The 12,136-nt window shown below is 36.4% G+C and overlaps 1 protein-coding gene across 1 annotated transcript; it reads left to right on the top strand.

Annotated features, from left to right (window-relative positions):
• Positions 1–6,015: 6,015 nt before the first annotated feature.
• LOC131933255 (fructose-bisphosphate aldolase) lies at positions 6,016–11,651 on the top strand. The gene is made up of 9 exons (XM_059290036.1): positions 6,016–6,144; positions 7,184–7,300; positions 7,898–8,073; positions 8,372–8,462; positions 8,987–9,147; positions 9,353–9,436; positions 9,577–9,751; positions 10,294–10,493; positions 10,822–11,651. The coding sequence occupies exons 1-9, from the start codon at positions 6,138–6,140 to the stop codon at positions 10,912–10,914; spliced, it is 1,104 nt and encodes a 367-aa protein (XP_059146019.1). The 5' UTR covers positions 6,016–6,137; the 3' UTR covers positions 10,915–11,651.
• Positions 11,652–12,136: the final 485 nt, after the last annotated feature.

Below are 12,136 nucleotides of genomic sequence, written 5' to 3'. Positions count from 1 at the left end.
TCTTCGCCCCCCCCCCCCCCCGAAGTGATGCCTGGAAGAAACTCTGGAAATAATGCGCTGTCCCTTCTCCCTTGTCCCACTTCTTACCACTCTGTAATCTATAATATAAGCGGCTAGGTAGTGTGTCAGTCCTTCCTTCCTTCCTTCCGTCATCGCTATAGCTTTTGGAACCATAAAAGTAAGCAACGCACCATGCAGTGCTTTTCAGTGCACTGCAGTGTCTTATTATAAGTAATAGAGTAGGGTTTGTTTATATAACGACATAGAGCTATTTTATAATTGCCACTGTGTTTACTCTTTTGCATAACTTAAAGAAAATATTAAATACACATTGCTAAAACATATTAAAAGGATCAATGTCAAATATCATTTTCGTTTATATTCCTAGAAAAAGTGGATACATTTTAATAACATAATAACAGTACGGTAGAAAAATCAAATTAATTTAAATCTTTTCTAATTTTGACAAAGGAGGTAATTTAAAAATACATTAAACTCACGCTAATAAAAAATGTGAATGCAAATATACGTTCGTCATAGAAGGAATTAGTGTTGCAATAATATAATTAGCAAAATGTGAATGCAAATTATTCGGATGTGTAAGAGGAAATTATTGTTAGAAAATTATAAATAGCATGGATTGATAAAAGGCAAACTTTTATTTATTTTATTCACTAAATGTAAGCCCTACTGTTTATTACTTATAATTTTTAATCAACTATTCAGCACTATTATAGACGCGTCATCATGTTCATTAGGTGCGCAATGGGTTTAGTTATGAAACTTTATTGTAAATTTTTAAAATTTAAAGTGCTGGAAAAAAAAATGCGTGAATGGATAAAGTGAAATATTGTAGGTAAAACACGGATATTTTAAATGCTGCCTATTATTTATACTGTTTACTAATTATTATTCTATCTTTCGGTTTGCGGACAAGCTAGGGGTTTTACAGGAGAGGCGTAGCGAGGGGGGGGGGGGGCATATGTCCCCGGGTGCCGACCTTAGGGGGCGCAAAAGTTGGTTGGAAAAAAATATGCGAGAGGGGGGGGGGGGGGGGGTTGTGGAAATCGAAAGTTTTAGGGCGAGGGACAGGGGTGCAAATCGAAAGTTTGAGGGGGATGCAAATCACCGGAAAGGGCGCGATTTGGCGCTACGGGCTAGACTGTGAGCAATATGCCTTTATGATTGTATTTAAATTGTGTTTATGTTATGAGTGTTGTGTTTGTTTTTTCGTTTCTGTTTTTTTTTTGCGTTCGTTTGTGTTGTGTTTAGTTTTGTTCTGTTCCCAAGTTGGTACATTTAAAAAAAAATTTACCGTGGCGGAGCACGGGATGCAGCTAGTCTATAATATAAGCGGGCTGAGCGTGTGTCAGTCCTTCCTTCCTTCCTTCCTTCCTTCTGTCATCGCTATAGCTTTTGGAACCATAAAAGTAAACATTCGCACCATGCTGTGCTTTTCAGTGCACCGCAGTGTCTTATTATAAGTTATGGAGTAGGGTTTGTTTATATAGCGGCATAGAGCTATTTTATAATTGCCACTATTTGTACAATTTTGCATAACGTAAAGAGAATATTAAATACACGCACATTGCTAAAACATATTAAAAGGATCAATGTCAAATATAGTTTTCGTTAATATTCCTAGAAAAAGTGGATACATTTTAATAACATAATAACAGTACGGTAGAAAAATCAAATTAATTTAACTCTTTTCTAATTTTGACAAAGGAGGTAATTTAAAAATACATTAAACTCACGCTAATAAAAAATGTGAATGCAAATATACGTTCGTCATAGAAGGAATTAGTGTTGCAATAATATAATTAGCAAAATGTGAATGCAAATTATTCGGATGTGTAAGAGGAAATTATTGTTAGAAAATTATAATTAGCATGGATTGATAAAAGGCAATCTTTTATTTATTTTATTCACTGAATGTAGGCCCTACTGTTTATTACTTATAATTTTTAATTAACTATTCAGCACTATTATAGACGCGTCATCACGTTCATTAGGTGCGCAATGGTTTTAGTTATGAAACTCTTTTGTAAATTTTAAAGTACTGGAAAAAAATGCGTGAATGGATAAAGTGAAATATTGTAGGTAAAACACAGATATTTTAAATACTGCCTATTATTTATACTGTTTTCTAATTATTATTCTATCTTTCACGTTTTATAGGAGAGGCGTAGCGAGGGGGGGGGGGCATATGTCCCCGGGTGCCGACCTTATGGGGCGCCAAAGTGGGTTGGAAAAAATTTGCGAGGGGGGGGGGGTGGTGGAAATCGAAAGTTTTAGGGGGGGGAAGGGGTGCAAATCAAAAGTTTAAGGGGGGTGCAAATCACCGAAAAGGGCGCGATTTGGCGCTACGGGCTAGACTGTGAGCAATATGTCTTTATGATTGCATTTAAATTGTGTTTATGTTATGAGTGTTGTGTTTGTTTTTTCGTTTTTTTTTGCGTTCGTTTGTGTTGTGTTTAGTTTTGTTCTGTTCCCAAGTTGGTACATTTAAAACAGATTTACCGTGGCGGAGCACGGGATGCAGCTAGTCTGTGTATAATAATACTGCAGTCTCTATTGTCAGATGCCATCCCTGTGCTGCTGTTTTGATAATTCATCGTCAATCGACAAAGGGATTCCTTACAAGAACTCCTTCTCCGCAGCCCCTATACTCTCCAGAACCAATGACAAGTTGGCCAAACGGACAGGACGAGCAGACGATGATGACGGTACAACTTTTTAATCAAGTTTGTTTCGATGTTTTTCTTTTAAAAAACGTTTTTTTATTTTTTATTAATTTTTTTTTCGTTGACCGGGCGAATTAAAAATGAAGTCTAATTTCGCTAGCATTGCTACTTTTAACTGCCCTAAAGTTAACCCTTGTCCTAACCAGGGGCGTAGCGAGGGGTGGGGGGGGGGGCGGGGGGCGGACCGCACCGGGTGACACCATTTAGGGGGGGGGTGACACCAAGGCAAAATATAGCAAATTATATAGAGAAAAACTTGAAGAGGGGGTGCAAATCGAAAGTTTGAGGGGGGGGGGGGGGGCTGGGTGCAAATCGATAGTTTGAGGGGGTGCAAATCGAAAACTTGAAAGTTTGTCCCCGGGAAGTGTCGCTACGCCTCTGGGGGGTGACACAATTAAGTGCCGCACCGGGTGACACCCGACCTCGCTACGCCACTGGTCCTAACCCTAACCCTACAAGGCTAAATAGAAATTCCATAGACTACACCATTTTTTCCCCATCCCCCACCCTTTCATTTGATCCTTTTCTCAGTATTAAGCTAGTATTAGGCAACTTGCACCAATTTTAATCAATACCGTAAGGTCGATTAAACAATTAAGTCATCAGTTCTCGGTCGATAAATGAGGTCAAGCAAATTACACGATAACCCTGATTGCCAAAGGTTATACTAACGTTGAATTTATCTTTCTTTTCTTCTTTAATCCTTTGTGGCCCCGGGGGGGGGGGGGGGGCAAAGGGCCGCACCCACCGGACTCGGTATTCAGCAGCTATCTTCGTTTGCGCCCGCGTTAGCCCGGCACACCTTGCCTATTCTACTCAGTGTTTCAGTGTTTCTTACAGACTTTTTTCTCCGGGGGGGGGGGGGATATTCGGGGGAGGGGAGACGATTAAAAGTATATATTTTTAAAAATATAAATTCCATTTCGTTCGGGGTAGTGGGGCGGTAGACTCTCTTCCTCCTCCCCCCCCCCCCCCTGGAGAGATGCCTGGAAGAAACACTGCTTCTACTGCTGTTCTTCTCCAGGATTGTATGCAATCACATAACTTAAAGAGTAAAGTGTCTGGTTGTATCTTTATGTAGCCTCCTCGATGGTACTGTGACAGATATTTTTATAACAGCTATTACTCGTAAGGTCTGGGGTTCGAATCTCGAAAACCCTCATTACTATCCATCTGTCATCAGTGGGTTTGTTGTTCATACTTTTTTTCTCTTGGAGAAAGGGGGTGGGGGAGGACTTTCGGGGTGGGGTAGATGGCTGGGGTCGGACTAAATTATTTTTTTGGGGGGGGGGGGGGGGGACACACTGGTATAAGTGCCCCCCATCCGAAGAGATGCCTGAAAGAAACACTGTCTACCACATAGACTGTCATGTCCAAATAGGTTTTTTTTAAGTATTTTTTTTTATGTTGTGGCTTTAATTTGTGAACCGCTACAATACAGATTAAGACGTCCGTAGATGACGTGACGTTTAAAAAAAAGACGATGTTCACCTCCATTCCCTATTTTCACAAAACCGCCCCACTGAAATAATGTCATGGAGTTTAGTTCGCAGCCCTCCTGAATAGCTAATAACATTCTAAACCGAAATATAACATGGTTTTCATCATATTCTTCATTTACAAGATATAAAAAATAAATGCAAAGTCTATCGACCCCCCCCCCCTCCTGCGCTACAGGGGAGTGACATCATTTATGGACAGCCCCATGCAGAGGGGTAGCGAAGGGGGGCGGGTGGGTACATATGTCCCCGTGCGCCAAAAGGGGTTTGGAAAAAAAATGAAAAGCTTATTTTAGCTGTAGTTTTGAATTATAAACATAAAAAATATATTGGGAGGGGGCTGCCAAATTGAAAGTTTGTCCCCGGTAGGGGTCGCTACGCCTCTGGCCCCATAACTACCATGTGGTAGGCATGTTCTGCACTTAGATTCTCAAATTAGTCCTGGCTGTCATTGTGTCAGCTACTAGCTGTTGCACGCACTATAGATATGCCTATGTCAAGGCCGGCGAAGGTCTTGTGGACTCCACCCCCCCCCCCTTCTTTCCCTTTATTCCACCACTAAGAAGAATTAAATGAAAATGTATATAGGCCCTACTCAACATACTAATAATATTGTTAATAAACGTTATAATCAAGTAAATCTTTTTGAAATTTCATATCATTGAATTAAGTCCAATATTAAATTAGTCATCTAATCTGTATAAAACAAATTGATTATCCAACTTCGTCTTAGAGGTGAATTACGGAACGACCTCCCTGCACTAGACAGCTCGTTAGTGTGTCCATTAAAAAGATCTATTTGTTGAGCTAAAAATATTATGTCATGTCTTAATATAGGTCGCTTTAGAAATAGCTATAGATTAGTTAAGGTTAAGTTAAGCTGGTTCAGCAGAACATACTATAGATCTACGAGCCAATTATGCTGTTCTGGCAAGATATGTATCGCTTTAACAAAGTGATTTAGAAACCTTTGCATACTTCCATAGAGCAGGTTAAAAATCGATTGGTTACTAAAAGTAAACTTTAAAACTAAACAAGCATGTCGCTGCCTTGTGTCCTTCCTTTTACTACCGACTTGGCATTGGAATTTGGAAGGCCGGGGTCGTTGGCGAAGGCTTCGCCGAAGCACGAAAGGCTATCTCAGAATTAGCTCACGCAGACGATGCATTGAGAACCTCCCCCAACAACCCCACACGAATGGAGTGAAATGACGTAGAAACCTAGATTTATCTAGATCTAGATTACATTTTATTTTTTCAATTCTGTGTATGCCCTACTCCTACTTGGACTAGATCTAGTGCTGTTCCAAATATTTCCATCTACCATCATTGTTAGAAAACAAAAAAGTTAGATGTATTATGCTTGAACCACTCCCCTTCCCTAATGGCTAACACCCTCCCATTGTATTTCCGTGAATGTAACGGAGGAAATTCCCCAATTTTACCACGCAATAGTTATTATGGGTATGTTTAATTTTTATGCTGACAAAATGGTCTGTATAGTATAGACTGCAGCTGTGTGACTTTCTATCCCTTAACTATAACATTGACCTTCTCACCTTGACCGTGTTTATAAATATCGGCAACCTGGTTATTTCATTGCAAGTAAGTTTCCAATGATAAAGCAATTTTTAAATTTTTTAAACTTGAATACTAAGCTAAAATTTATATATTTAAAATTATACTATTTACAAAAATAAATCGCAAGTTGTTAGTAAAATGTCAAAATATTAGTGGTCACGGGGATCCCACAATGATGAAGGTGAAGGTAATATTAAGATCGACCTTAATACGTCACTCGCGAGCCTCGGATTCGCCCTCGATCTATCTATTCCTCCAAGCAAAGTAGCACTTTGTACCACAGACGAAGTTAAAACATTTTAGAATCAACAATGGCAAGTATGTAATGAATATAAACAACTTTTTGTTTATCTTATCTTTAAAATGTTTGTTGCATGATATTTGAATGCGTTCTTTTAATGAAAGCTTCATAAAATATGGATATGTTTAAATAATCCAATTGTTACTGACCAGTCAGCCGGCGAACACTGTACACTGTACAGTGTACTCAAAGTACTGTACTCAGTGTACTGTCACTTCATATTTCTTCATAGTGTACTCTGTATTACTTTCACTACACCAAATGATAGGTTCTGCATAGGTGGAAGACATTCACTCTTCATTACAACACTTAGTAGGCCTTATATTTTATTACTAGACTACATACACAATACACATTGTAACACATAACCTGGCAGCACTTGATCTAGATCTAGAATCTAGTCTAGATCTAGCTGCAGCTAGATTTGCTTTTAGCCCCTATTTACTAGATTTAGTAATTTACTATTTACCCATTTAGTTCTAGAGATCTAGATCCAGAATCTATATCTACACTATTCTAGTAAATTGGCATTAGAATCTAGATCTAGAATTAAGTCTTTATGCCCTTCCCATAAGATATGTAGCAATTTGCAATGGCCATGACCTTAGTACTTGAAGTTGATGTAACTTTTGCCTGACTTTTCTTCATTTACTTTGCATTTAAAATTGTACATGGTAGGCCTACATTAAACTTATCGCAGAGCTAGTATTACAGTATAGTATTGAGCAATGTTTGTATGATTTCTTTGTTAATTTTTTCTCGAAAGGTCTCTTTTTTGCCATAAAGTCATTGATACTAATTAACATGAAATTACAGTGGGAAGATTTTGCAATGGCTATTCTTTATATCAATAATGAATGACAGATGGTCAATATTTTAATGATTTAATATGGACTTTAAAATGTAATATTATTTTACACCAGATAAGTTTATTCATCAATGTCATGAGATACAATATTTAGTGATCAATATTAAATACTTTACATAATAAAAACAAAAAACAAAGACTGTCTTGAAAGCAGTGGTTTAAGCAGTTGTTTTTATTTTTATTCCCAGAATCTAAGTCTCGCTTTGCACAGTACCTGACACCAGCCCAGGAGGATGAGCTGCGTCAGATTGCAAGAGATATTGTGGCACCTGGGAAGGGGATCCTAGCTGCAGATGAGTCTGTGGGTGAGTTGGTCAGAGAGTTTGTATAAGCAGCTGGGCAATAGTTTCATATTGGTCTTCTCATATGGTTGCTAGAGCTTGGGTTTGTTAAAGGCAGCAGTACTAGCTAACAAAAAAGGGCTTGAATATTTTAGCCTTAAAGCCTGTCCCGGTTTTATGGTCTCAGATTGTGATTTAATAGCTTCTCCTAGATCTCTAGTAGTACCTTTTTAATGCTTACTGGCAGCACATACTGCTTATGAGGTAGTGCTCTTGTCCATGGTATTTGATGCTGATTTCAAGGATATCCTAAGGCTAACTTTAGCTCCATTACTCAACCAAAGATCTACAACACTAACATTTAAAATGTTGTAGGCAACATGGGAAATCATCTACTAGTGTAAGATGTTGTAGACTCAGCCCCATTACATCCCACTCAAAAAAATAGTGTGTGGGGAGCCAGAAAATCTGCAGATGACCGTGCAGTTTGTCCATGGTGTTGCCCTTGTTGTTTGACTCCTTTGACGTAAATATTAAGAATGGTGAAGATCTAAGACAAACTGTTAATTGTCGTAGGCTCAAGGGGAAATCATCCATAACACGATGTTTAAATTTTCCTAGGCACCATGGGAAAGCGTCTGGAGAGCATCAATCTACCCAACACTGAGGACAACAGGCGCAAGTACAGAGAGCTCCTGTTCACAGCCGACAACAGCATTTCCAACAACATCAGTGGTGTCATCTTGTTTGATGAGACCTTTAGACAGAGCACAGCTGATGGAAAGCCATTTGTCAAGGTGAATTTTTTTGTTGTTGTTGGTATATACAGAACCTAAAACTAGTCTCGCAATCAGTTTATTTTATGAAAGGTTTTTAGTCAAAATTATCTATGCAACATTAAAAGAACAATATAACAAATGTACATCTGTATTATTTATAAAAACAAACTTTGTATTCCTTTTGAATTTACAATTTAAGTGTATGTTTTGTCTTATTTTTATAAGTATTAAAATAATAAAAACAATTAGTTAGAAATTTTTTAAAGTACTTATTTATGAGTACCATTTCCATCATTATAATTTATTTTTTACAAAGGTCTTGCAAGAAAAAAACATCATTCCCGGTATTAAAGTCGACAAAGGTGTTGTTCCATTGGCTGGAAGTTTAAATGAATGCACAACACAAGGTAGGCAGATCTCAAACAGTGGTATTTAGATTAGCACTAAAAATGGCACTCCCCTTATCCCCACTTTTTTTGCATAAAGTAAACATATTTTTACCCAAATTTGATAGTTAAATAATAAAAGTGTAATCTTAACCTTTATTGATCTCACTAAAAAAAACTTGAGTTTTCCCTAGAAAGCTTAAAGTTCAGATAATGGGATAACATTCATATTCTGTCAAAAGTTAAACTTGTCTGACACAAAATATTTTATAAATTTATTTTGTAAATAGTACATTTTTAAAAAAAATCTCTCCTCACGAAGCACCAGTTGGCAGTTTTGCACCTCCCTATTGAAACTGCTGATCTAGAAAAAATGTTTACCTTACATGAGACTGAGTTTTAATTTAACATTAAAATAAAAGGCCTGCCATTGAACATTTATTAGAATCAAACCACTATTGATCTATTTTATAATTATTACTAAGAGTTAGTCGAATGCAACAGATTTTGATGTGTTGAAGATCTTTCATTTATTTTTTTCTAAGGCTTGGACGGTCTTGCCGAAAGATGTGCAGAATACAAAAAGGGAGGATGTGGGTTTGCTAAATGGCGATGTGTTTTGAAGATTTCTGAGTTCACTCCATCATACCAGGCCATGCTTGAAAATGCCAATGTTCTAGCTCGTTATGCCAGTATTTGCCAACAGGTATGGCTATGAATAAATTTACAGACTTAAGCTAACACATACACTATTTCATAACTGCTTTTGGAAATCAGGGTATTAACTTGTTTAACCCTGCAAGTAGAATAGGAGAGTAATGTAATTACAGACTTTATAATGAGACCTAAAAAAAAGTTAGGTTTTCTAATTTAAAAAAATATTAACAATTTTATTTTACTGTCTGAAACAGAATGGTCTTGTCCCAATTGTTGAACCAGAGGTTTTGCCTGATGGTGATCATGATCTAGAGACAGCACAAAGGGTTACAGAACAGGTTGGTATATTTTTTTATTCCTGGCATCTAATTGAAAATTATTATTTTTTTTAAGTTTTAATTTGAGTTGGCTGATTAAAGCTATGATAAGAAATATATTCATTTTAGTACTGTAACCATGAACTGTGTGTTTCTCTTAGGTCCTTGCATTCACTTACAAGGCTCTGGCTGACCACAACATCTTCTTGGAGGGTACTCTGTTGAAACCCAACATGGTGACAGCCGGCCAGGGCTGCACTAAGAAATACACGTCTGAAGACATTGCTAGGGCAACTGTGACTGCTCTCAACAGGACTGTGCCAGCTGCTGTTACTGGTGGGTACTCTGTTGACCTTAAATACTAGCACTTGAATGTTACCTTAGTTGGTCACTGTGGCTAGTCTGAAGTGAGAAACAACCCAGTCAGCTCTTGTATCCTATATAAATGTATAAATAGATTTGCCAAAGTTGGGAGTCTCATCCAGTTACCAATGTGTATTGCTGGGCTGTAACATACATTAACAACTGGTATCTCATCTTTAACTGACTTTGTATGCTGCAATTTGTAATGCTATTTTGATAATTTAAAATACACTAACGTAGTATCAAGAATGATAAAAAATACTTCATACAAAGAAATTGAAAAATACAACTATTATTGGTAACAGTTTGAAAGAAGTGTAATTTAAAAAAAAAAAAAGAAAACAATAAGAGTTGAAAAAGAAAGGCAAATTAGATAGTAGTTTTAGATTAAACGGAATAATTATACAAAATTTTAATACCAAGAAACATGCTAGCTAAACAGTTCACAAGTTACATTACTGTTTCAGTATTTACTATTTACCTCTGGTTATAACTTGTATAAACTTACTTTCTAGGTATAACTTTCCTTTCTGGTGGTCAGTCAGAAGAAGATGCAACAATCAACTTAAATGCTATTAACCAGTTTGCTGGACGCAAACCCTGGCCACTCACTTTCTCATACGGCCGTGCATTGCAGGCTAGTGTGTTGAAGGCTTGGGCTGGAACAGACAGTGGCTTCAAAGCTGGACAGGAAGAATTGTTGAAACGTGCTAGGGTAAGTGTTTAATTCTCTATCTTGTTTTAATTTTCTGTTTATTTGAAATTTTAAAAAAATTTCCTTTCTAAATTTCTGTGATTAAAATAGTAAAAAAAAACATTCATGTTTATAGGACTACTGGTATATTTGAAATGCTATTTATCAGTTTAGCAGTGTGTTATTAAACACTTTATGTTCTATATAGAACAATCACTTGCAGGATCTATTTAAATATACATAGTAAATTTTTAGTCAGGATTTCCAATGTTTTTAAAATAAAAAAAAAATGTGGCTGTCATTATAAAATTTGTCTCTGAAATTATTGATTTATTTATCTCCTCTGTAGGCTAACGGTGCTGCTGCTGTGGGTCAGTACCAAGGTGGTGGTGATGGTGCTGCTACTGGCGAATCTCTCTTTGTGGCCAACCATGCATACTAAGAAACCACGCTACTGAATGTTTACTTTTTATTTCAACTTACACAGACAATTCTTAGACTTTTTACACCTGTTATGTGTCTAGTAGGAAGTCATTCACCAGCATCATTTGAAGAGAAAGAACTTCGAAGGTTGTAATTTGATGAGAAATGAAAACATGAAATTTTTTTTTTTTGGTACTGTTTACAGTTCTGTTGAAGGTTGGCTGTTATGAAAAGTAAGGGTTAAACTCCATGCCATAATAATAAAGTCACAACTTAGCTTGTATAACATATCTCAAGTTTTTACTTAGCATCCCCCCCCCCCTAAGCTTTAGTGTGTTTGTATTTCTGTCTACACATGTGTACTTCTTGTCAATAATAGTTAGCAACAGATGGACTATCTCATACATTATTTTACTTCTTTTAAACTTTATAAATTAATCAAGTAATTTTTTTTGTTTAACAATTTAACATCAATGTCCATTTTTTATACTTGCCAACAATAAATGTATTTTTAGGCTTTAATTTTTAAACTATTCAGTATTTGAGGGAAAAAAACTAAACAGCTTTATGAAGTTGTATTAGTAATTAGGGATGTTAACTGTGATTGATTTTGATTTCCAATCTCATGGTCAAAATACACTATTTTGTGTATTCTCTCATTGAGGGAAATTGTGTGTATATATTTTTCTAGAATATTTGACCTAAATCTGCATGTAAAGTAGCTAATGTGTAATAAATTTTGGAATATGTACTCTAGATTCCTTGTTGTTTTATTTTTATATTTTTTTTATCTAGTAAAAATTCATGGCAAAGATCCAGAAGTGGACATTTGACCAGTGGATTTTGTGTTGGTTTCTGTGTCTTGTTTTTTTATGTGTTTAATATTTTCTATGCTTGGTGATAACAATGAAATTTTTCATTTGAAAAGCCTGCTGTAAAAAAATATAAAATTAAAAGAAAGGAAACTCCAAGAACTCAAAAAAAAATTTTATTTTACACTCGCCATACAACTCATTACGGTTTTAAAATCCAGTATTTATTTCAAATTGTTTTGTCTGAGGTGGGTGTAGATGTGTTTTAAGGGGCCAGCCTTCCCCACCCCCCTGAAGAGATGCCTGAAAGAAACACAATCTTCAGTGCATGTATGTTTTCATGACATTAATTATTCCTGTGGTGGACTAGTGTAAGTGAGAAGAATGATTCACAACATCAATCTATTGAGTAATGATTGCCATCAAGAC

This window comes from Physella acuta, unplaced genomic scaffold, assembly GCF_028476545.2.
Source record: "Physella acuta isolate Inbredline_101_S28 unplaced genomic scaffold, ASM2847654v3 ptg002422l, whole genome shotgun sequence".
Lineage (NCBI taxonomy): Eukaryota > Metazoa > Mollusca > Gastropoda > Physidae > Physella > Physella acuta.
This window is presented reverse-complemented; position numbering and strand designations above follow the sequence as displayed.